Raw genomic sequence first — 26,441 nt, forward strand, 5'->3', positions numbered from 1 at the left:
AAAATGCCTTCTTCAACACCCCCCCCCCCCCCCCCCCCTCCCCCCCGCGCTAGATATCAGTAGTACTCCATCCATCTCTAGATCTTACTGTTTGTTTCCTTCATAAGGAAGAGATTCCCTCCCTCTTCTTTGTATAGCTCCTCACCTTAGCTTTCCCTTTATACTGTTGGATAGCTAGCTAGTACTACTAGCTAAGCCTCACGCATATAATTGGATTTCCTCACAGATTTCTCGTTGTGCTGTTTGCTTCAGTGGCAATTGACCTCTCCCATTCCATGTGATGATCAAGCGGGTGTGAGGACGCAATCTATGCATGGCTACTGGTGTACACTGTGCAGTAGTGGGGGTGAGGATACAATCTACGCAGGGCTCTAGATACAATCTATGCATGGCTCTATTAGTGTGGAACTAGTGGGGTGTGATCCATGAACCATCTTGCTGTACTACTCCCAAGATCACATCAACAATCTAGGTGGATCAAGTTTCCTGTATACCCCTACAGCATAAATGCTTAATCTCTCCTCCTATAAAGACGCCCACCTCAACACTCCTTGCTGCTCTACTTGTCCCCAAGCTTTGCACCCATTTTCCAAGCTGCTTTAAATGCAACACACCTCCTGCAGATTGCAACCCAAATCTTCCTTGATGATTTCCACACATGGCTTAAAATCATCAACTCCTGCCCTTTCACCCAATGGACTTTAATCCTACCAGCTTGCCTTTGCTTTGATTCTAGCAACCCATCTGCCAATTAAACCCTCTCTGTCTCTGGTAATTATGCCACCCTTGAAATGATGCTTTCTCACTTTTCGCATGCTTATATTGATGTGCTTTAAAGTTGAACATTTAAATCCATGGAAAGCTCGTGTTTGTAAATGAGATGAGAATATTTGTTAGCACAAAGTAGCATGTTTGAGCCCAAGTAAGCCAGCAGCTGCTCGGTTCAAATGTTCCCAAGTGTCTTACCATTGCCTCTTTTCACTGTTTGCAGGTGTACAAAGGCCACCCATTGTCTCCTACAACCATGGCGAATCGTCTTACACTCCTTGCTTTTCTTGTATTCATGCTTCCAGACCTCCTGGTTCAAGGAGGAAACTTAGAGAAGGAGGCTCTCCTCGCCTTCAAAACAAACCTGCAGCAAGCTGAGGCTTTGGCAAATTGGGTGCAAAGCTCAACTACTCCATGTTTGTGGACTGGGGTGGTGTGCATAGGCCCAACTGTAACATCTCTCCAGCTCTATGGAATGCAGCTCAAGGGCACTATCTCCCCACAGCTGGGAAACTTAGCCAGATTACACTCCTTAAACATTAGCCTAAACAACATCACAGGAGAGGTCCCCATTGCCATCTTCAATTTGATCAATCTAGAGTACCTTGATCTGAGCCAAAATCTCCTCTCAGGTAAACTCCCTTCCCAAATAGGTAATCTCATAAACTTGAAGGAGTTAGCCTTAGGCTTTAACTCTTTTGGTGGTAATCTGCCTCCCCAAATAGGCTCCCTGGCACTCTTGCAAAGCCTAGATGTGGGCTCAAACTCCTTTACAGGCCCCATCCCTCCTGAAACTGGTCACCTTAAGAAGCTCACATATCTTGACTTGAGCACCAACAGCTTCACTAGGATTCCTCCCGATCTGGGCGAAATCTAGTGAGCTTGACTGCTTCAGAGAATCTGCTGGCAGGGCCGCTGCCTGATGAGCTTGGCCAACTCTACAATGTGGAGAAGATAGACCTTGCCATCAACAACATTGCGGCACCATTGCCAGAGAGTGTTGGAAACTTAAGGAACCTGAGGATACTCTCCATGGCCAATAACCTTTTGAATGGGTCCATTCCCTCTGGCTTGGGCAACTGCACCAACTTGGCCACCCTCATGCTGTCATTCAATGCTCTCTCTGGTCCAATACCAGACTCATTGAGAAACCTTCGATCCCTGATTGCCTTCTCAGCTGAGAGAAACAAGCTCACTGGCCCTCTGCCACGATGGCTGGGGAGCTGGAAACTTGTGAACAACATTCTGCTTGGCTCCAACAGCTTGACGGGAAGGCTTATCCCTGAGCTTGGGAACTGCTCTTCACTCACATCACTATCTGTTGAGGATAATCAGCTCACTGGCCCTATTCCATCAGAGCTCTGCAATGCCAGAGCCCTTGACTCTCTGTATTTGCAAGGTAACAGCTTCACAGGCACCATCACGTCCACATTCAAGGACTGCACTAATATGACTGAGATACACTTGGACAACAACCAGCTTGCTGGCAGTATTCCTGCTTACTTGGCAAAGCTCCCTCTTGTCACCATTGAGCTTGCATCCAATAATCTCACAGGGTCCATACCAGATGAGCTGTGGAGCTCCACTACCCTGCTTGGGTTTGAGGCCAGCAACAACTATCTTGTGGGTGAATTGTCCCCTCTCATGGGTAACCTTGTGCCTTTGATGCATCTGGGCTTGAACTCTAACCAATTAGAGGGTACCATCCCAAAGGAGATTGGTAAGCTGTGAACTTGCAAGTGCTTTTTCTGAATGGAAACCGCCTCCTAGGCTCCATCCCAGCAGAGCTGTTTAACTGTGTGCAGCTCACAACTCTTGATCTTGGATCTAATCAGCTATCAGGGCCAATCCCAAGACAGATTGGAAAACTAATCAATCTGGAATGCTTAGTTCTCTCACATAACAGCTTCTCTGGACCTATCCCACCAGAGATTTGCTCGGGGTTCCAGCAAACCTCAATCCCAACCTCAAGCTACGTGCAACACCATGGCTACTTTGATCTCTCTTGGAACTCTCTGACAGGGAGCATACCTGCATCCATTGGGGATTGCATTGTGGTGGTGGAACTGTACTTGAATCAAAATCAGCTTTCCGGGACCATACCACTATACATTGCACATCTGACCAACTTAACAAATGTTGATCTGTCCAGTAATCTTCTTACTGGAGGTCTACCAGAGCAGTTGGGAGGCCTGCAGAAGCTTCAAGGGCTAAATATAGCCTTCAATCATCTCACAGGTAAGATCCCTCCACTATTCAGTGAACTACACAGCTTGGTCAGCATGAACCTCACTCGCAACAGGCTATCGGGCTCCCTACCCAGTGAGCTAGGGAACCTGGCAGCACTCCAACATCTAGATCTGAGCCAGAATGAAATAGCAGGTGAGATACCCTTGGCATGGGTGAAGCTGAGCAGTATAATTGGCCTGTATCTCCAGGGGAATAACTCCCAGAATTGGGGAAGCCAGAGAGAGAGAGTTCCACTCCAGATAGCAGCAACCAGAGCTGTCACTATAGCTGGTGTGCAACAGTGAAGGAAGAAAGAGAACAGATTTATGCCGCCATTGAACATCAAGGGCAGAATCGTCAGTTCTCAGTCCTTCAAACTCCAGCGGAGTACAAGGGTAAGCACTTTAAGCTTTTGATTAATTCAGGCAGTACACATTCTTTTATTTCCCTTGGATGCTTGCGTAAGTTAGTCCTAGATCAGAAAACATGGAAACCTATGCAAGTAGAATTGGCCAGTGGGAAGATTCTTTTCACGCACCATGAGACAGACCGCATTCAGTTTAATCTAGATGGGAATGTGACAAACTGCCAGTTCAGAGTCTTACCCTTGGGAATCTATAGAGTCTTACCCTTGGGAATCTATGACGGAATTCTTGGAATGGATTGGCTCCATAAGAATCAGGCTAACATTCACTGTCACAATGGAACCATCTCGTTCCTCGACCTTCACAGGAATCAAGTTCAAGGAACAGGAATTTTTGGATCCCCAGTTCTACAGTTGGTCAAATCTTCTAAATTACTAAAGGGACTCAGAAAGAAGCAAGCTATCGATATCATTAAAATGAATCCAGTAGACAAAAAATGCAAGGCTAAGGAACCAGAATGGCTAAGTGAGTATTGTTAAAATTCAAGTAAAGTGATGAGCTATGGTGGATCAAATCCAAGAATCAACATCATTAGCAAAGTGATTAGATGATAATTAAGACAAAATTAATGAGCAATTAATTGATAGCTTAATGTAACCATGGATACTCAAAAACCAGCAAATACTCATTAGGCCAATGCCTCAAATTATAGTGTTTACATCCACAAGATGCCAAGCATCTAATCCCAATGATCTCTCCTTGATTCACTCCACCTCTTTTACCCTAGTAGATACCTCTCACCTTTTCGCTACTTCTCACTCATTTACAGACCCTCTTTTACAGCCTCTTGCTACTAAGGGCTTGTTCCCGCACACACCCATTCACGTATATATTTCAACACCTCCCCTCAAGTGAATAATCCTAGCACACCTAGACACTATACCAAGTTTCCCTCTTACTTGGTAGCCCGCGACCAGTGCCTCAAGTCCCTAGCTCATAGTCCTTGACACTCTCTCTCTCTATGTGTCCAAGGCTTACTATAAGTGCCCGTGACCTTGACTAAAGTGCTCACACATGCATCTACCACATGGCCTACATCATCGGTGGCTTAGAGGTGGTTTTACTCTGTTGGGGCAGGTTACATCGGGTTGTGGGGTTTCTCTCTCTCTCTTCCTTACAAATTTTCACATGGCTTCTCACTTCTTGGAGCCTCACATCTTCTCTTGTCTTCAGTCTTCTTGTTGTGGTGGCAGCTTCTCTTCACGCGTCCATGTCTTCCTCCTTCAATGCTTCGTCTAGCTCTTCTTTCAATCTTCTTGTTGTGGCAGCTTCTCTTCACACGTCCATGTCTTCCTTCAATGCTTCGTCTAGCTCTTCTTCTCGATGTTGATCCTCCTCTTAAAAAGAGATGTTCTTCTTCTTTCATAGCAGCTTCTCTTCTTTCAGTCTTCTTGTTATGGCAGCTTCTCTTCTTGTTGTGGCAGCTTCTCTTCACGCGTCTGCAATATCTTTTCTAGAGTAACTTGGAGCCTCACACAAGAATCCTATTTAGGCATACTTCAACCATAATATTATAAGGGGTTCTCTCATATTCATTCCCTCTTAACAAGTCCATAAGATAGGGTGCCTCTTTGGCCCCCATTCTTTATGGTGACATTATAGAGAGCCTTACTTGGCTAATTCATAAGGTAGGGGTGCCTCCTTGGCCCCCCTTCTTTATGGTGACATTGTAGATAGCCTTACTTGGGTGATTCATGGTAAACTTTATATCAAATATAGGAATTCTCTTGTATTCTATAAATAGATATGAGACCTGATAGGATGTGATAAGAGGTGTATAAGATGTGACAAGAGGTGATAAGATGCTTATGAAATAAGTTATGAGGTGATAAGGTGAATTAAGATTTGATAAGATGTGTATGAGGTTGTAGGCTGAGTTGGCAGTCTCCTAGGGTTGCCGTGATTTTGGCGAGAGGGACCCTGACTAGGTTGATAATATGAAGGAGTCGGTCTCGGCATCCTAGGACCTTGGCTTCCCTGGCCCATTGTCACAGAAGAAGTTAGGCAATCCTTGAGTTGGTGTCCAAAACCTTGACACCCAAAACACGTGTTCTCACTTCTAAGCTCATCATCCTTCTGCATCCTGGAAAGAGCCGGAGTTCCAGAAAATGTGCTATGAGGAAAAGGCCTTCCTTCTATTTTGAAACTTCTCGTCTCTTGGTTCTGATTGGGACCTTAGGAGGTGGAAAGTTGGAAGTGCTCCCTAGAGTTTGGAATCTTTTGAAGGACGAGGGAGCTGCCTTTGGCGGGACAACAAAGGCCTTGGCGAAATCCTTCGCCATCCGCACTGCTTTGGCCATTGAAACTGGTTTAGCATTCTTTACCAGGGTGTCTAAAGGTTCGTTCATTCCCCGAATGAACCTGGCCATCAGCTGTTCTTCATCCATCGGTGCGAGTATTTGAGGAGAAGAGCGAATGCCTAGTGATATTCCTCCGTGGTACGACTTTCCTGGGTTAGTTCCAGGAACTCATTCATCTTTGTTTCCAAGAAGCCAGGAGGATAGAATCTCTTCTTGAGGTATGTTTGAGATCGTCCTGCGTTTGGGTGTTTTGATCTAAACGGTTTGTCTCACAGTGGTTTCTCCATGATACTTTGGCTGTTTCTACAATCTTCAGTGCCTGGCAAGAGCCACTGTACTTTTTTCATTGTATCCAATGACATCGAAGTATTCTTCCATGGCTTCGATCCACTTTTCCATAGTCTCGCCTAAGTGTTCCCCTTCACCTTTGAAGGGACCTGGCTGAGATATGTGAAGAGCTTTGCGAACATCAGGGTCAAGCTCTTCCTCATCCGTGAGAGGATCTGGCTATCCACGATTCACACGTCTCATGATTTTGCCAAAATGATACATCGTTAAATTTCTATTTGACTGTCTCGAGATCCTAAGACTTAATAAGTTTAGAAATAATTACTTTAAACAAGGTAATCATTTTTACTAGAGATCTATGACATACGTCTGAGAAAACAAATCTTATTTCTTTAAACTTGATAGCTGATAGTCAAAATCACTTAGACAACTGGAAATTTTTCACAAAACATTCTTTATTTACATAAGGTTTGCAATATACATAGAGCAACATGGCTCCAGAAAATCAATGCCTCAATGTATACGCATGAGACGACGATACTGGGCTATGGACATGCTGTGATACAATTGTTCCCTTACTGCTTACTTCTCGGGATAAAATTGCTAAGAATTCTAAAAAGTTGACAAGTAACCCTAAAATCTCGAGGTGTGGGGTGATAAAGGATAACACCACGAACCACCTTTAACCTTAACAAGACCATGGCTAATGAGACGTTCTGTGTTAGCATCTGGCGCTGGTTGCAAGAGGCATGGATATATTGTGCTGTAAACCACTTATGCTGTTGTCTCTCAGCTGGGTCTAGAAAATATAGCTCCTCGAAATGATTAGCGAGCCTTGCCCTGCTCGTTCGAGTCATAGGGAAGAGAGGATATGATCAAAAGCGAAAGCAGTCATATCCTGAGTTTGAGTAAGATTGGGGATACCAGATAAATACGGGGCATCCATCTATAAAATCCAATTCATCAATTAAAAGTCTTCATCAATGAAGCTTAAGTGAAATGAAAATATAGCATGTGAATGATCGTTCTAGGATTTTATTACGAAATTCAAACAAAATTCATCTTTGATTCTTGAGCTTTCAATAAGGCTTTGATACCACCTGTGAGACCCTTGCCCCCTCTACGCATCGAACTCTGGAGTGCTGGCAACAGTGGAAGTAGCAACCTTGCACGCAGGGCAGAGCTTCCCACTCGAGGCCTCACCCCCATGAATGTCCGGACAAGAGACTAATCCGGCGGTTCTTCCAAAACCGAACTCGGAAAAAACTTCCCTCGACCAGAAAGCATAGGCGATTCCTCTAGGAAAATCTTCTAATGTAGTCAAGGGCCTTATCTATCCTTTGTATTTCGATCGAACCCGTGGGCCACATGGCCGAATCAAGGAGGAACTTGCACTTGGTTTATAGAAATCATCACTTTTTCCCTCTTAAGCGAGACACAACCACCGTTGATTCTTTCCCATAGAACAAGAATCTTCCTGGGACTTACTTTAACTATCGTAACTTAAACCTAACTGAATTTTGTTATAGGAATCCACCGATCCAGCCTACAACTGGCCCCCCATGGGTTAGCCAACCGCCCAATCACTGTATTGGTGGGATCCCTTTTTATAAAAATTAAGCTGGGTTTGTCCCGAGTACTAGGGAAAAGAGTTCCCATGCCCCCTAGCCGGCACTCATGCAAAATACAAAATAGACACACCACTTACACACCCAATATGAAATTGCCTTTTCTCAGATTCAACTATCTTCAAAACAGAATTGGAATGAACCCACAGTGTTTCCATCATAATTCTCAATGTTCCAGTTCCATTATTTTACAATCAAAATGTCATCTGGACTCTCCGTTGAAGACCAGCTAGTCAACCAACGAGATCCAATTTCAATTCCAATTCACTTAGACAATTTCTCGCCAATCCATCAATATCTTCCTCGACATATGCATGGGTGTCCTAGCAGCTCGCGAGCCCGTGCATCGCCTGGTCAGAACCCTTTAGGATCCTCCTTAGGTGTCCTAGTACTTCACTCAGCAGGGCTGCTTCGTCGGCCCTCGCCCATCGTACCGGAAGCGCACCATTTTCAACCATATTGAGATTGGTCAAGACCTTGGCAGGCTTTGTCGGCGGGAGACGTCCTTCGATGGCTCCCCGCCAGCTGTTGTAACATAACTCTCCTTAGATTAAACCAAAAGCCAAATGCTTCCTCCAGCATTTTGGCATAAGATACTCCTTAAAAAAAAACAAAGTTTCTATGCAAGTAAGAATTTCCCATTGAGTTTGGTTTCATGAGACTCCCTTATTTTAAACGCAGGCTTTCTCAATGAAAATCACGAATCACGTATCTCGGTGATCCAACGAATTTCTAACCTATTTCTCGATGATTTTGGGTCTTAGGGAAAACTTCTCTAAGGCAGCCGGTTATCCATTCTTCGTACTGAAGAAATGGGAATGGTCACAAGACTTGGTTTAAATTTTGATTCAAGAGATGGGTAGGCATCTTACTGACCCACCTTTCTCACATGGTCATGGTCTAAACCTTGAATTAAAAGAGCAGCTTAAGGAGAAGATGAAAAGCAGGCGAGAGCCGCCAAGAGAACTTGCTCTGATACCAATTGTTGGAGTGGATATCAATATAGCAGCTCACACATAGATGCAGCAAGTAAGAAGAGATAGATGAAAGCACAACACTCAAAGTAGATTGATGAGAATGAGTGAAGTAAAAGAGTACATATATGGTAGTGATGTGTCAATGTAGGCTAATAATGGGTCGGATCACTTACACACTCATAAGTGCGTATATACACTTGGGGAAAAAAAACCTCCTAAAGAGGGAAAATTTGACCCAACCCATTATTAGCCTACATTCACACCACTACCATATAAATGATACATCAATGTGTAAGTAATAACAATCATCTCAAGAAAGAGGTCACCTTGACAACACACTATCTAACGGTGAAGGTTAGTACAAATTTTTGTTTATAATTTTTGTGATTAGTTTACAGTATTTGTTTGTCATACCTTGTATTCTTAAATAGTTTAATCAAGATTTAGCTAGTAACCCTGGGTGATTAATAATTATTGATAAAACCTTAGTTAACTCGAGACTAAGACCTAGAGTTAGAGTATAAAAGAGAAGTATTTTTAGACCATAGGATTAAGATTAACTTCATATTCATTGTATTAATATTAAGATTCTAGTGCAGATTCATTAAGTCAAAATTGAATTCTCGAGATTTATGGAAGCCTTAGGTAAAGTTTAAGTAAAGACTCTCTTTTTATTGATCAAGACAAAACAATTTAGCAATACTCAACTTGATAATATCCAGTCAAAGAAGAGGAAAAATGGTAGTTCATACACCAAGTGTGATAACCAAGTGATAGGGATAACTTTTATGTAAGTTATTTCTCAAGTATAGATTCCAATATAGCTTAGGAACCAAAATTCATTAAGTAAAGGGTATTCTCAAGTTTAAGACTTTTTTAATTGTAAGCTCAAGTTATAGAACTATTTCAAGTTAATAAGTATATTCAATTCCAAGATCAATCAAACTTCATGACATGAATGGTGAAGTACAGATAGTCACTTAAGAATACAGATTCTCTCATAAGTTTTATTACTATCCCAACATTGATAATACTAGATTTTGAGATAATGAAATGATATTATTTCATTTAAACTATTATTAATTTTAGACAAGACTGAATTTTATTAAGTTGACCAAGACTTCAACAAATTGACCCAAAACACTTTTATTCCAAGTTCAAGATTCTCACAAATTTATTTGCTAAGTATTATAAACATTAAAGTTTGATGGCTACGATTTAGTATGGACAAGATGATAGAAGATCCAAGACTTGTTTATTAGATTTTAAGAAAAAGGTATACAAGAATATTACCTTTGACAAGTATTGATTATTTCTGAAGTTCAAATTCAAAATCAAAGAATCTAGAATTTAATTTTTATAAGTATAGCAAAAGATTAGAAATTCAAGATTTATAAATACTAAGACATAAATTTTAGTTTGTGAATTCAAGTATTGACATTCAACACAAGTCAATCAAGCCAGTCTAATTCAATACAAAACTATGTCAACTCTTATAAGAATATTTACTAATCTATGATTTGATAATACTCCATTTTATTAAACTTTTATTATATTTATTTCCAGCATTAGTTTTCAATGAAGAATTTCACATAAAAAGTTTAAAATTTTATAATTGTCAGTAGTTTAAAGGTAAGGAAAATTTGTATCAAGATGTAAGTTTCAGGGGGAGCATGCCCTTTGTCTTAAACTTTTATTCTTAATAAGTTTTATATATGGAGTTGATCTAGTGGTATGTGGCACTTGATTGATTTCATGATGTGAATACACAATACATTATGTCGCTTATCTTATACTACCAACAACAACTGTTTGTATGAGGAATGTGCCTTTGTGGTATGGGACACTTAGATGTATTATATATGATTACTTGATTGTATTTTAACGATATATATCTTTTGAAAATACAAGATCACATCTTTGATATTTACCATGAAGTTATCCGCTCATATAAATATGCAATTGAGGAAAGTTGTAACCCAAGTAAAAGGGAATGCTCGAATTATCCATTGACGTGTTTATTGGGGACATTAAATTTTTAGTTTGGATACCTATATACACTGTTTCTATTTTACTTTGAAAATGGCTAAATGATTAGTGGTGGACTGATTTCCATGAGTGGGTGGACTCCCATGTGTTTATGCTGACATTTGGCTATTTGGTATTGTATTTTTATTACGTTGTGCCTATTTCTCATGATCACATTGGGATTGATTGATGTGACTTTAATTGATTGCTTAACTGACGTGGGTTACGTTTGTGAGTTTTAGGTTATGAGATGTGTGAGGGTGTACCGATAGAGGTGTTGCACACTATAAAGATACCAATTGAGGTGTCGCATGTATGGTGGATTGGGTGATGGTGTGAAGATTAAGATTTAAATATTGAATACAATATTTTGTGACCATTTGATAACATTGGAGTATTTAATTAATATGCTATTGGTTAGAGAGTGGAGATTAATGTAGCAACACAAACATAGATGTAGCAAAGCAAGGAGAGATAGATGGAAGCACAACACTCAAAGTAGTTTAGTGAGAATGAGTGAAGTGCAAGTGAAGTGACATGATAAGGTCACTTACACACTTATACGTATAAGTGAAGTAACATGATAAGGTCACTTACACACTCATAAGAGTGCATATAATATTTTGTGACCATTTGATGACATTGGAGTATTTAATTGAATGCTATTTATTAGAGTGGAGATCAATGTAGCAACACAAACATACATGCAGCAAGCAAGGAGAGATAGATGGAAGCACAACACTCAAAGATTGGTGAGAATGAGTGAAGTACAAGTGAAGTGACATAATAAGGTCACTTACACACTCATAAGAGTGTGTATATATGCTCATGAGAGGGGAACCTCCTAAAGAGGGAAGAGTGCCCCGGCCATTATTAGCCTATGTCCACACACCACTATTGTATAAATGCTATAAATCCCCCTTGTGATGTTGTGAACATGTACAATGGCGGCTGGATGATCAATCCCCAAATGAAAAAGCTTTAAGAAAGTCTTCAAACTTCTCACGTGAAAGAGCTTTCGTGAACATATTTGCGACATTATCGTGTGTAGAGACATAAGCTAGGCTAATCTCTCCTTCAATGAGCCTCTCCTTGAATAATGATAAATGCACCTCAATGTGCTTTATGCGAGCATGAAACACTGGGTTCTTTGCAATAGCTAATGCACTATGGCTGCTATTAGTGAAGATGGAGGTGGGGGACTACTATGTCCACTAACACCAAGATATGCTACTAAAAGGCATTTGAGCCATACACACCACAATCACTATAAAACTTGCCCTGTAATACTCAGCTTCACAACTTAATCTAGCCAATGTCAGTTGCTTCTTATTTGAGCCATGATACACATGAATCACCAAGGTAAAAGCAAAAACCACCAGTGGACACTTGTGTATCATAACATCCAGCCCAATCAAAATCACTAAAAGTATGCAGTTAAACATCACCCCCCTTAGCATAGAATAAGCCAAGACACTGAGTGCCCTATACATATATAAATACTCGCTTGGTAGCCTACCAATGCTTTTACTTTTGGGATTGTGTAAAAACTTGCTCAACTGGGAGAGCCCAAAGTGAATGTTTAGCCTCGTATTACATAGATAGATGAGGCACCTAGCAGCCTAGCTGATAAAGTGATACATCAAATGGTTCACATACATCCTGGAGACTAAGCCTAGCACTTGTCTCTATTGGTGTAGCAATAGGCTTATATTCTTCAAGACCAAACTATATAAGTAACCTTTGTATACATACTTTGATTGGTGGGAAGCCCTGCTGCCATGGAAAGAACGCAGGGAACAACCCAATGTCATGGGGCTTTGCCCAACCACACTTGGGAGCATAAACAACTCAACCATGAAACTAGTTTACCATGTCCTAACACATAAATGCATAGTCAGGGTGTGTCACTCACCTCATGAAAGCTAGTTGCCTGGGATTCTCGTAGTAGGTAGCGATGTTGCCACACAGCCACACACCTAAGAGGTCCACTCTGCTGCGCCATCGCCATTGCAGTCCAATGGAAGCTTGACCTCCGCCAAGAGTATCTAAGAACCACTAAGAATCTCCTACGATGATGGTTTTTCTAGGGGAGTAAAAATGCAAGGTTCCACCCATGAAAAATCAAGGTATTGGTCTAAAGTACAATTGCTAGTGTCCCAAAGACCTACCAGGATTCTACATGGTGATGGCTCTCTTCTTGGTCTTTTCTTCTTTTTTTCTTTTTTTCTTAATTAATTAATTAATTTATCTATGTTTTGTATAACAACTATCCTTTCCAAATTTCTTAAAGAGTTAGAATATGGCTAAAGAGGGGTCAATAAAGATAGAGTGAAGTACTTGGCATCCTCCTTCGGCATATGTTATTTAAGATGTAGAATAGCAAGACTTGGACTCTTCTCTAGAAAAAATGCTATCATCAATATCCATCTAGAGAGCAACTGAGAGAAAATCTAACCATTCTAGATGCAACATTCCCAATTGAACAAATAAAAGTAAAAAACCATAAAAGATCTACATATAAAGAGCAAGTTTTGAATACACCTCTTCAAATAGAAGAGACTTGCTGTTTTTTACTTGTAAAATGATTGAACATGGAGATGTGGAAGGCTACATTGATGCTTACCCTAGCAAACTTGTAAAGTTGATTGCACACTTTGATGAAACATGTAAGAAAATAACCAAAATGAAGAGAAAAGCTTATTGTAAAAGGTCATCATTAGAAAGATGCAATGTGAATGCAAACTTAGACTCATCATCACTTGGTCCGTCATCCTCATGAGGTCAACATTATTTTTATTGAGAGGCCCTTGGACCTTTGGGTCTTAGCATATGTGCCTTTGTGGGCTACCTATGTCATCGTCCCCAAGAAGAATGGGAAGCTCAGTCTGTATAGACTATAGAAAACTAAATGCCTCCACCATATCGGATCCATTTCCTCTACCATTCATAGATTCTCTACTGGATGCTAGCAGGACATGAGATATGATCATTTTTGGATGGATTCAGTGCGTATAACCAAGTGCGCATGGCTTCAGAGGATAAGGAGAAAACAACCTTTGTGACTGAATGGGGGGCTTCTACTCCAATGAGATGACCTTCAAGAATGCTCCAGCCACATTCCAAAGAATGGTGCAAGAAATATTCAATGAATATTTCACCTTCATGAGAGGGTTTTTGTAGAAGATTTTAGTGTGTTTAGAAGAAAACAAGACCACATAAAGCACCTGACGTTGTGTCTTGAAAAATGCAGAACAACTTGACTGAGCCTCAATCCAGCTAAGTGTGCCTTTGCAGTCATGAGCGGATCTCTATTGGAGTATATAGTGTCTGGCAGTGGACCCACAACCGCCCAAGAATACCAAGGAGTTAGCCAGATTCCTGGGATTGATCAAGTGGCACATCAGGTTCATGAGGTTCTTAGCAAAGGGGTCTTGTATCAAGTGTGCCAAAATGATCGTAAACAAAAACCTACAACAATAGGCAAGTTTGTGTGTACACTTTTTAGAACATTTCTATATTTTTTTGGGCCCACTAGCCTTCTACCTTTTTCCTTTTTCCTTTTTACCTTCTCTTTTTTTTTTCTCTTTAAAAAAAAATCTTTTTACTTACTTTTATAGTTTACGGTTTTCAATTTGTGGTTTATGGTTTTCGGTTTCACCACAACTACCCGAAAAGGAATGGTCATGGTTTTTGGAGTTTTCCAAGATTCCCTGGGGCCTAAGGCCTACACGTATAGCTTGTGGCCCAAATTATAGGTGGATTAAGCTAGGTTAATTTATATAATTTACACTAATGCAAAAACATAGAAAACTTGCAAAACACAAATAATTCTACTTTGAGAATCCTACCCCAAATTGTTGTTTCTAACCCAATTTTTTTGTGTAAGGAGTCCAAATTGGGGTAAACCCTATGTCTTGAAACTAATCTTAAGGTCTATTTCACCTAATTTCTTAAATTTAAAGCCCAATTTTTATGTGCAAAATTTAAAAATAACAAAAAATAGAAAGTGCAAAAATTGACCCAAAAACTTGATTTGTAGGAATGAAAGAACACAATTTCAGGACAACATGAAAAACTGAACATAGAATTTCTAAGATAACAAAAGAATTCAACGAAAACAAGAATATGTAGTTAAATCAAAGTTGTTTTTAAATTTCCTATCTACTCTTTTCTTGCAAAAATCAGAAATATGATCAATTTAACCATTCACTAGCTCTCAAAATGCATTGTTGCTATGCGGTGGGACTATTCCCCGGCAACGGCACCACTTATGGGAAGCCTTGGTGCCATAGAAAGAACGCAGGGAACACCCAATGTCATGGAGTTTTTTCCAACCACACTTGGGAGCACAAACAACTTAACTGAGAAACCAATTTACCATGGTCTAGCACATAAATGCATAGTTAGGGTGTGTCACTCACCTCGTGAAAGCTGGTTACCTGGGATTCTTGTAGAAGATGATGTTATTGCACAACTATAACATTGTGAAAGATGGTTTCCTGGGATTCTCGTAGAAGATGATGTTGCTATGCAGTTGCACACAGATGCTTCACTTCACTGCCGCACTCTTGTAGAAGATGATGTTACTGCACAACTATAACATTGTGAAAGATGGTTTCCTGGGATTCTCGTAGAAGATGATGTTGCTATGCAGCTGCACATAGATGCTCCACTTCACTGCCGCCACCGCCGCACTCCAATGGAAGCTTGACCCTCCTCACCACTCTATCTTACACACTCACTCTCTCACACACATGCAAGCAAGCACACATAAGAGCTCAAATAAGCACAAGGCAAGCAAGTAATAGTATAAAAGAGTAGAGAAGAAGAGCACTCTATTCACTTATGCATAAAAGAATGAGTGGTGAGAGTTACAATTTAGGTTTTGTAAGGTTCACACTCTTGGGTGATCGAAGTTAAAATTCTGGTTCTCGGGCTCATTTGGCCATTCTAACTAGTGTAAACACCTATTCTAAAGCTAGCACTCTCAACCTAGGATCTCGTGGTCATCTTTGATACACTCCTACCTTTGTACAATGTCAAGCATAGCCATATGTGGAGCAAAAGAATGCTTAAAAAGGTGCCTGTACTAGCTAAAAATTAGCTTGAATTTCAGCCCATAAATCAGCCTATTAATGAGTTAATTGCGGATGATGTAATGGATGAGTTAATTGTGGATAATGTAGTGTGGATGAGGAAAGGGTAGCTATATATAGGTATCCAAGGGTATGCCAAAATGGCTAGTGTAGACATTACGAGATAACAAATTGGCTACTCCTTTACCTAGCAGGATATGTGCAAGTTCTCATCATGTATCTTATTCTTTTATGGATCATGCTCTCATTGCCATGTGTTGAGACAAATTTTCCCTCTTTAGGAGGTTTTTTTCTGCAAGCATATGTATGCACTCTTATGAGTGTGTGTAAGCGACCTTACTATGTCACTTCACTTGTACTTCACTTATTCTCATCAATCTTTTGAGTGTTGTGCTTCCATCTATCTCTCCTTGCTTGATGCATATATTTGTGTGTTGCTACTTTGATCTCCACTCCAATAATACTTACACACGTGACAAAAAACATAGTTACGTGCATGTACGCATACACAAAAACACACCAACCACACATGCAAAACACACTTGCATACATGTGCATACACTCACACATCTACAGACACACATATACATACCCACACATGTACACATCCCCCTCTATCTACATACACATACACACATTAATATAAAAGAAAATTGAAACCCCCCTCCTCTTCCCCTCCACCTCCCAATCCTTTCTTTCTTTTTTCTCATTTATAAAAAAAACTTTTTTAACTTTAATTCTACTTATTAAAACCTTTCTTTTTTTATTTTATTTATTAAAAATCCGCCACTTTAATTTTTACCATTTATTTATTTTAAAATCCCTTTTTTCAATAAAAAAACATGGCTATAACTTTGTGGCCAAGCTGGGCTAGTCCACTAGGGCAGCCACGTGGGGGGCCTCCCATGCTAGTGAAAGGCGCAGGCCTTGTCTCTTATCTCGTGCAATGTGTCGACTGCCCATCATACAGCCCCGAGACTCCTGTCTTGTGCCCAGGAAGGTCAGCGCACAAGAGAGAGAGTGTGTGCGCCTGTCTTGCCTATCTTTTTGCATCATTAAGGCATGAAACCATAGATTAGGGGCAGAGCATAATCCGTAATGTAGAGAGAAGAGAGAGGAGAGAAAGAGAGGGCGCTTGTCTTTTTACACACCAGTGCAAGGGAGAGAGAAGCCTCGATTTCTCTATTTTTTTCTACCACCACCATCAACGCAAGAGAGAGAGAGAGAGAGAGAGAGAGAGTTGTACCTTATTTCTACATTTTGTATATGTATATATATATAGAGAGAGAGAGGGGTAGTTGATAGAATGCAACATGAGGGCATATACGACCAATAGTGGGACTTGAACTCGGGTGGATCATAGCCAGGAGCAAAAATAAAACACCATAAAAGAAAAGCAAAGACGAAGGGGGAAAGAGTGGCAAAAAAAAGAAAGAAACATCAAGAGATGTGAAAAACAAGGACATGGAATAGAAATAAGAGAGTGAAGGGGGACAAAGATGAGATGAGTAAAAAAAAGAAACAACCAAGGAAGAAAGGAAGGATAATAAAACAACAGATGCAAGATATGAAAAAGCAACAAAGGAAAGAGAAAGCAACCTAGAAAGAAGGGAAAAAAGGAAAGAACCAACAAAAAGCACGGAAGTGGACAAAGAGAGAGTTCCTCCATTCACTTATGTAAAATTGCCAAGCATGCTTGGGATGCGCTTGTTTGTTGCGCTTTACCGGGTGTGTAACAAGGCATGTGTGGCCTACTCGCACAAGCACTTAGAGTTTGAGCATTTGAATGAGGGAGAATTAATGGATGAGTTCCTCACAAGGATTAAAGATCTCAAGGAGAGTAGCTTGCATGTATTGATAAGGCCTATCCAGACAGTTCTTTAATGTCTATTGTTCTCACAGCTTACTAGATTCATACTAGGGTTTTGCATTCACACTTTGGCTTATGATAAAGGGTAATTCCGATGCCCTTACGTTTGATGAGTTGATTGTAGTGATATTAAGGAAAAACCGAACTAGTATGGGAGATCAGGTAATAACTGCCAATCAAAAAGGTAAAGGTAAAGCCTTTTCTCAGGGCGGCTATAAGTGAAAGGCAGAATTGGCCCAATCTTTGGCAAGGATGTTAAGAAGGGGGGTGAAAAGCCTAAGAAGAAAGGTAAATACAACTTGTAAGCCAAGTTGTTATATCAATGAATGTATAAAAAGGATGGAGAAGGAGAAAAACAAAGAGTTAGGCATTGCTATGGCTGATGCACGAGCACCAAATGTTGAAAAGAAGGGGTCAATAAACTATGCATAGGATGATTGATTGTGTAATGTAGTTGTGACCTTTCCGTCTATGTTGTATGTGTAACATATTAGCATGTCTAGTATTTTGATAGTGGTATTAGTAAGCACATTACTTCTCAACATGATTTGTTTTTCTTCATTAAGTCTTCACCTCAAGGAGGCATAGCCACATGTGTAAACAACTTCTCATATCCAATGAAGGAGTTGGTAAGGTTGTTCTCACTGCTAGTGTTACAAATAGTGGGAGAATCACTCTCTTAGAAGTCTTGTTTATGCCAGGTACTAAAAAGAACTTGTTACGTCTATCTCTCTGCCATTATGGGGGTAGGCCTAGTGGTCGGATTTGTTGATGTGACAAGTGTACAATTCATGAGTGGAGTGTGGAGACATCACAATGGTATTCGGTACTCTAAGCAATGGGTTTTATAGGTTGGACATGTATGAGATATTGACACATAATGCTTGTTCAGTTTAGGTCATACATGCTATGAGTGACATGGAGCTATGGCATGCCCACTTTGGTCACTTGAATTTTGGCAGTTTGTTATGCCTTAAAAGGCAAGAGATGGTGTCAGAGTTGCCACCCTTGTCAAACATGTATGTGAGGGGTGCATTTTGGGTAAGATGGAATGGGCATCATTCATAAAAGATGGATCAATAAGGGCTTTTCAAAAAGTATAGCTTATACATAGTGATATGTGTGGTCCTATGTGGACACCATCAATCAAGGGATATCTCTAATTTGTGACTTTTAAATTGATTACTCCAAGAAGACCTGGGGGTGTATCCACTGAAAGCAAAGTCACATGCTTTTACATGCTTTAGACACTTTCTCTCTATGGTTGGAAATATGTCTACATGTGAAATTGGCACCCTTTGAATGGATGGTTTTTTTTAACGAGATTAGCCCGCGAGCTTTTTTCTTCTAAATATGGGCCCTCTATGTTTTTCACATTAATGTGAGTTATTGAACCTTAGCAATCGGGGACGTTGAAGCGACACTAGAAGAAGATTCGAGGTGGTGGAAGAAGATTAGTTGACTAAATTTAATGCATAGATACGTGATGCTGGCCTCAATGCTTGGGGGGGCATGGAAGAGGGGCAAGGGTTGGAATAGGAAGAGCCTAGTGGAGGTGACTAGGTGGAGGAGAATAGAGATCGAGTGTGTGTGTGGGTGAGAGAGAGAATCTGATATGCACAACAAGGAGATAGGCTAAGGTTTCACCTTAGCACCCCATTAATTAATTAGCTTGAATACCAACCCTTGAAGATGATATTCTCTATATTCCCCTTTAAAGCACATCTCTATATATTATCTTAAGGAAGAGTTTCACAAAGCTGCCACGTGGCAAGAATTCGGAGGTTCGGGAAGGGGAAGAGGAGGTTTGGGTAGCATTTGATTTTGGAAGCCTTTGAAATAAGCGCTACATAAAATCTCAGCAAGTTTTTCTTCATTCTGGTCGGTAAAAATACACTAGAATGCAGTTTTTTTGGAGCACTGAGGGGGACGCTCTCCTTTTGACTACTGTGATTTGGATCCTCTGTAAAGTGGGCATACCTTTGGGGATTGGAGAATGTAAAAGTTCTCTTCATTAGAGCGGTCTTCCCAGGCAGTGGAAGCATAACCATTCACTTTTGCATTAAATAAACATGTATATATGTTTTTTCATTCCCACACTCTTTTTTATGGTGTGGAGGCCAAGTTTTGAGTGCAATTTGTAACTGTGCCAATTTTGATGCAGATATGAAAAGGGTGTCTTGGCTGTGGGAAAGGGCTCTTAGCATTGTATTCTTTGCTCGATCCAAGTCTTGATAGGTCCATACTCGTCTGCTGCCCCGGCACCGAGCTGCCCAATTGCTTCCACATACCAACTTGCAGATCGGCTAGGTTCGTTCCGATAGAGGCGGCACATAATGACTGACCGGTGCTCACCTAGATTCTTGTCTTCTAAATGATATTCACACAACTCCTTGCCCTGAACACATGCACACAGTTATTGCTTCAAAACTCAAAACAAAGGGAACATGGCACAGTTTAGTTACCATGCACGTTCACAAATTCAATTAAACTGCATCTATCAATCTGTCACACGCACTCGCGCACACACAGGCGTATACCTTCTCCACCTCCACCAGCTGCACAAATGGGAGTCGTATGTCCTTCAGTCTAACTCCCGACCAACCGCTCATTGTAAAATACATCTCTTTTACGTTAGTACCAAGGCTCCCCAGACTTATGTTTATTGTATGGGTTCCTTCTTTTCTTGAGTAGATAATATGATCTCCAGAGTGCCTGAGGCCCCTAGCACTCCTATGACAGTAATCCACCACGTTTATGAACCTGTAGGAGAAGGTCAAATCAGCTACCCCTCTCTCTCTCTCTCTCTCTCCCCCCCCGCCCATCTCTCTCTCTCCCCCCCCCCCCCCCCCCCCACACACACACACACACACGGACAGCATTACATAAACTTTGGTCCACACACTCACCTGCCGTTGAAGTCATAAAGCAAGCAGGAGGCATCTAAAAATTGGACATTAACACTTTCAAATCGCCACTTCTCCTGCAGGAACACTCTTGAGTTCACGCCCAGGCGAGTGGTCTCCCCCTTCAGCAATATTTTGGACACACCATGCCTGCAACACGAGGTAAGGTGATGATTTTTGCCATTTCTGATTAAGAAGTCTCATTTAGCTATAAAATATTAGATGATTACTTTTGGATGGCAGAAAAGTCAGTATTATTTGTGTGGTATCCTTTGCGTAAGGAGCTGAACCAGCATTGCCGCAGCCATCCGGTCATGTACTCCTTAGATGGGGTTTGAAGACCAATGGCCTACACATGCACAATCCCACGTTAAGCCCATGTGCTCAAATACAACACAACTAGTCAACAAAGTTGAGAGTTTGAGTTCCCACCTTGAAGAATACAGGCCAGCTATCAACTGCCATAGTTATCTTGCAGAAATCCTGAATACGCTTCTTCATGGGCAATGAAGCCATGCCATAGAGAGCATCATATGCTGCTGCTACCTAAAACGAGTAGTGTGAACATTTAGATTCATGTATCTTAAGAGAGGCTGGTCACACAAACCAATGGGTCTGGATGTGTCCCTCCTGCTGATGGCAGGCACACCTTCCAATCTCATATGCCTTCTTTACTTACTTTCATAAAACTCACCTTGTAGAGGGAGACACCGGGTGGTCTTGCAACCATGTGTATAAACCCATAAAAGAAAATGGCTAGGCGCAATCCCACTTTGCGGCCATCCCAACATGCTTCCAAAAGTTCCTCATCCACTCCCCCAGATTTCGGGTGTACCTGCTCAAAACAGTCTCGGCAGTTCAGCATGCTTTGCATTAAGCAAGCGATCAAGGCAGACCCACAAACGTACAAGCATGCATACTACGCAGGCAATTTATGCATATGCAGATGAATACATTCATACAAGCATGCATACTTAGCAAGCAAGCTACATACATACATGTATACTAAGCAAGCAATCTATGCATCAATGCATGCATGCATGCATACATACATACATATACACATTCATGAATACCTACCTATCGACCCACATATATACATGCATGCATACTAAGCTAGCAAACAATGCATATTAAGCAGGTGATCTAGGCAGACATACATGCATATTACACAAGCAAACTATGCATACATGCATACGTATGTACAAAAGAACATACATACATGCTTACTTTGCAAGAAATTTATGCATACATATATGCGTACTATGCAAGTGATCTATGTAAACTACTGTACAAACGGTCTATGCATACATACAAACTACTATACAAACGGTTTATGCATGCATACATACAAATGCACATACATATGACATATCTATGGATGATGGGATTCAGTCTATCAACATGAAGTAGTTTGGAATGCTTCTAAAGCTTACTTTGTGCTTTTCCACTGAATGAGGGTGAGCCTTGCAAACCCATATAACACCTCTGTCGAATAGTTCATTGATCCATGGCCGTATAACCATCTCCCAGCTCGTTTTTTTGCTTGAACATACCGTCAACAGAGCAATAAAGTCACCTAAGCTTGGACACTCAGCTTTACACCGAGCTTTCTCCGAGCTCTGAAACTTCAGCACCCGCTTCTCCACCTCCTGTGAGGCACAAAAGCATGGATTACTGAGCTGTTTTAATCCTGCCAATGTGCAGAACTTCAGAGCAAGATGCTAAAATCAAAGGTTTAGAAAGCCTCATGTTTACCTTCCATAAGTTGAATCGGTCACACAGAGCAATGAATAGGCGGTGAAGTGTGCAGAAACCATCAGTAGCACGCTCACTTGTCGATATTCCCTTGCTACACAATAGCACTACCATTGTATTCAAAAGCTTCGGCATGAAGTTGAGCACCATCTCAGGCTTGAAAGTATTTGCCATCATCTCCGGACACAATGCTTGTGCTGCCCGCATGAGCAAAGGCAAGCCACGCTCGAAGTGCTCTTGGTTTATGTAGAGAGGAAGAAGAAGATCGAATTTTTCATTATTGGCCGTGGTCCGGACTTGCTGCTGATCATAGGCTGTCTGAGAAAGGAGGTCAAAACTCACCTAGAGCATAAGAAATCACGATTAGTTTCCTTGAGACACACATCTCTATGTGAATTTATGGACCTACATAACACTGTTGAAAACTCACTTCAATGTAGTCAACACATTTGGTGCGTGGATTGATGGTGTATGTGATCGGGTAGCCAAGGACATCTTTCTCGAATGTGACCTTTGAATGGAAGCATTGCAGACTGCTTGTGATGTTGCTGCTTTCTAGCATATAGGCATGTTTCCTGTAATGCAAAGAAGATAAGAAAGGCAGCTTGATATTAAGTCTAGCATATAAGCATGTTGGATCTAAGTCAAGTGTACATTGCATGATCTACAAAGAGATACAAGCGTACTCACCAGTCATTCATTGTGGCTGCTTCAAGAGATGTGGCCGGGAACTGACGGTATAAGATCTCTCTCCAAACAAAGCCATCTTCACAAGCTTCTTTTATGCCATGGCACTGCCATCAATGCCACAAAGTAGTGAGTGTGTGTGTGCATCCGTGCATATGATTGTGCATATTCACAAGCTTCTTTTAAGCCATTGCATTGGCTGGGGCTTCTTCAGACTAGTCCAAGGCTGCCCAAACACCTCCAAACTTGGTCCTTTGTGCGCGAATACATGTATTTGTCCTGTGCACATGCAGTGGTGGTGCATGTGGGTGTGTACAGGTGTACCTTTGTGTGCCTACATGGTGCAGATGTGCACATGTGCATATGTATGCCTGCGCATGTGTGCATAGTGTGTACACATGTGCTCAAAACAGTGTTGAACCTGTTAAAGAAATGCTTGCAAAATACTTACTGTCATGGAAAGGGAAGCAAGATCACTTGTGGCAAGTCTTGAAATTATCACCGTCAAAGCTTCTATGGGCAGCATACCGAAAAGGCCCATAGCTTGAACTCTTGTTAACCCTTCAGTAACTGTCACAGCTTTAACTCCTTGTAAGCCTTCCTTGACCTTCACAGCAGCTCCATGTGGTACACTCCCAGATCGAGCTGCCATCCGTCGCATGGTTCTAGCCCGATTTTTCCTTGCAGCTTTGGAACGTTTGGCCATGGAAGAAGATGCACCTTGGAGACCATTCAAATCATGATCAGATGTTGATGTTGTACAAGATAGAGTTTCTGAAGCAGATTCTTCTGCGTTAGCCTCCAAAGGCCCTTGTGATGCCACATTTGAAGATGCAAGAGGGTACTTATCTTGACCATTGATTTGAATTTGGGCTTGGTTACTGTGTTTCCTGTGCATTACTGTTTGCCATCCGTCCTCGATACTCACTTGATGGCCATTGCCGCTCTGTTGCTGATCCCCATCGCTGCTTTGTTGCTTTATATCCCCGTGTTGTGGAGTCTTATCCTGGCTGTGTCTGGGGTCCATTTCTGCAGAGCGCCCCGAATGATCATCCTGTAGAGTGCGCTCAGACTGTTTCAAAGACCTGAGAACCTGGGATATGACTGGCCTGGACACCAGCAGCTTTGTTCTCCTCTTCACTGCTCCCTCGAGCTCGTCTTGAGTGTGGAATGCAGGAAAAGGATCAATACCCTTGTGTGGGCATTCTGAGCAAGTGAAGGAATTTGCAAAGCTGACAGCCCTGTCTTGGCTAACCTAGAAATACAAACAGATGATGTGAGCATTATGGGACTTTGTAGCCATACGCTTCTTCCATATGACAATCCATTTGCAGACATTCATCCCATTGCATGCATACACCATTCACCATTTCAAACATACACATTCCATTCCATTACATAGATAAACTCCATTTATGCATTACTTTACATTCCAATCCATTTCATACATTTGCATTCCATCCATAAATGATAGTCACCCACTCCTTCCAATTACATTCAAATGCATACATTCATTTATTCCATTTCCTATCTCATTCTATGCAGTCATCCTCACCATTCCATGAGTCATGCATTCCACTTCCTGTATTGTCATCCATCCCACACAGTGATCTATGACATCTGGTCATCCATCCCATTCCACGCAGTCAATCATTCCATTCATCCCATCCCAGTCACTCATTGCATTCCACACATCCATTTTATCTACATACTGCCAAAATTTCACATATATAGTGGATGCTTAACATACACAAATATCCCCATATCCCCTTTTATGAGCCATATATATACTGAACCAAACCCCTACATAAGTATTGCAAATCCTTATGTGTATTCATGCGCATAGAGGCAGACACTCACGGTCCGGTTGTCGTACTGTAAATCCTCTCGTAAAAGGAATGTCTGGAGCTGCAAGAGGATGCTCTGTGCAGAGTAAGCGCTGCTCCAGCCTTTAAAACCAGGAATGCAATCCCACAGCGATAGTTTCCATTTTGTGGGTGCAGTTTGAAAGATGTTGGGATGAGGGAGGGGCGAGCTGACATGTATTTGTGGCCCTAGGTTGGGGTAGCTGTGCGGAAAGACAAGCTTCAGATGGAAAGTCCCTCCTGAAAGCTGATTATCATCATCTTCTGCCCTCACATTGACATGCCACACAAATATGTTGTCATCCAGCGGCTTCCCCACAACATTTGGAAGGGGGTTTTGAAGTACCTGCAAGGGAAAAAACCAAAATTTAGCAAATCATAATTCATTTGGCAACACTTACGCAAGTTAGAACTTGACGGCAAATCACATGACCTTAGGGTTAATATGAGAGATAATTAGAGAAAATAAGAACTTCGCTACCCACTCCATTAGCACTTATTGGAGAAATGTGAACATAATTAGCAACAGACAATCCTTAACAGATAATTGTTACGATTGAGATGAAGCCACTAATAGATACTCAGTGACATGAAGGACAATCCAGATGATGTGCTTCAATAAATAGAGGCAGATAATTAAAGCAAACGTAGAATAATATAACTTTAACCTGAAATTAGGGCTAATCACATATGAACGATTGGGTTGACGATTAAGCTTTAGCTACGATCGGCATGAGCTTATTCAGACTGCAGTACCAGAAACTTGGGGCAAATCAAACACCCCTGCATCCTAAAACCATTCTGAAAGCGTAAATGTTACCTCAATATACGAATGCACTCGCAGAAAGCGCTTGGAAGCTTGTGAAGATAGTCCAAAGACCCTGAACCTAACCCTAACGTATTCCTAGACACAATACAAGAAATAGCAGAGGCAGCAGCAAACACACCTCTTGAAGATCTTTGAGCAGGCGTTTCTGAGCGTAGTGGAGGGCTGTAGCCATCCCCCACGCCGTGAGAAAACGAAGGCTAAGTGGTTGACGGAAATGTCAAGAATTCGGGTTGCAGGAGTAGAAGAAAAGGTTTTCCTGCCAGCTCCGTCTGTGTGTGTTTATTTTTGTACACGACGAGAAGGTTGAACTTGGAGAGCACTCCACGGCATTGAAGGTGGCGCTTTTCTATATTTATGTCAAAATGCCAAAATATACTCACGTTCTTGTGCGTATACTCACGTTCTTGTGCGTTTCGGGCGTGAGCGCAAGCTACAAAATGTGTGCGCGTGAGAGAGAGGGGGAGGGGTCACTCTTTTTACATAGCAAAACGACTCTTCTACTTTCTCTTAACTCATATCTATAGATGTATGTGTTTAACATGTATTACTACTCAACCCAGTTGTTGCTGCGGTATGTAAAAGACATTAAGAAGCGAAACGCATGTAAAAGACATTAAGAAGTGAAACGCAGGAATGGAAGCAGGAATACAAAGGGTCAATCGGAATACAAAAGGTCAATTGGAATACAAAGGGTCAATCGAAGAGATTTTCCTCTTATTTTTTAAAAATCGAGGATTTCTTTTTTCTCTCCTCACCTTGTGCCTTGGTTGTGCATGGTTAATAT

At 41.3% G+C, this 26,441-nt stretch overlaps 1 protein-coding gene and 1 pseudogene across 1 annotated transcript; one reads left to right on the forward strand and one right to left on the reverse strand.

The window, feature by feature from the left end:
* The first annotated feature begins 309 nt into the window (after window positions 1–309).
* Window positions 310–3,302, forward strand: LOC147635675 (uncharacterized; annotated as a pseudogene).
* A 16,168-nt stretch (window positions 3,303–19,470) lies between these two features.
* LOC147635676 (uncharacterized) lies at window positions 19,471–26,056 on the reverse strand. The gene is made up of 13 exons (XM_086802225.1): window positions 25,776–26,056; window positions 24,824–25,174; window positions 23,415–24,218; window positions 22,967–23,070; window positions 22,707–22,851; window positions 22,277–22,618; window positions 21,955–22,170; window positions 21,213–21,353; window positions 20,951–21,064; window positions 20,749–20,867; window positions 20,522–20,668; window positions 20,153–20,375; window positions 19,471–20,010 (listed from the first exon to the last, which is right to left on the reverse strand). The coding sequence occupies exons 1-13, from the start codon at window positions 25,827–25,829 to the stop codon at window positions 19,813–19,815; spliced, it is 2,958 nt and encodes a 985-aa protein (XP_086658351.1). The 5' UTR covers window positions 25,830–26,056; the 3' UTR covers window positions 19,471–19,812.
* Window positions 26,057–26,441: the final 385 nt, after the last annotated feature.

The sequence above is a fragment of the Cibotium barometz genome, chromosome 9 (assembly GCF_041138505.1).
Source record: "Cibotium barometz isolate CiBa-2024 chromosome 9, ASM4113850v1, whole genome shotgun sequence".
Taxonomy (NCBI): domain Eukaryota; kingdom Viridiplantae; phylum Streptophyta; class Polypodiopsida; order Cyatheales; family Cibotiaceae; genus Cibotium; species Cibotium barometz.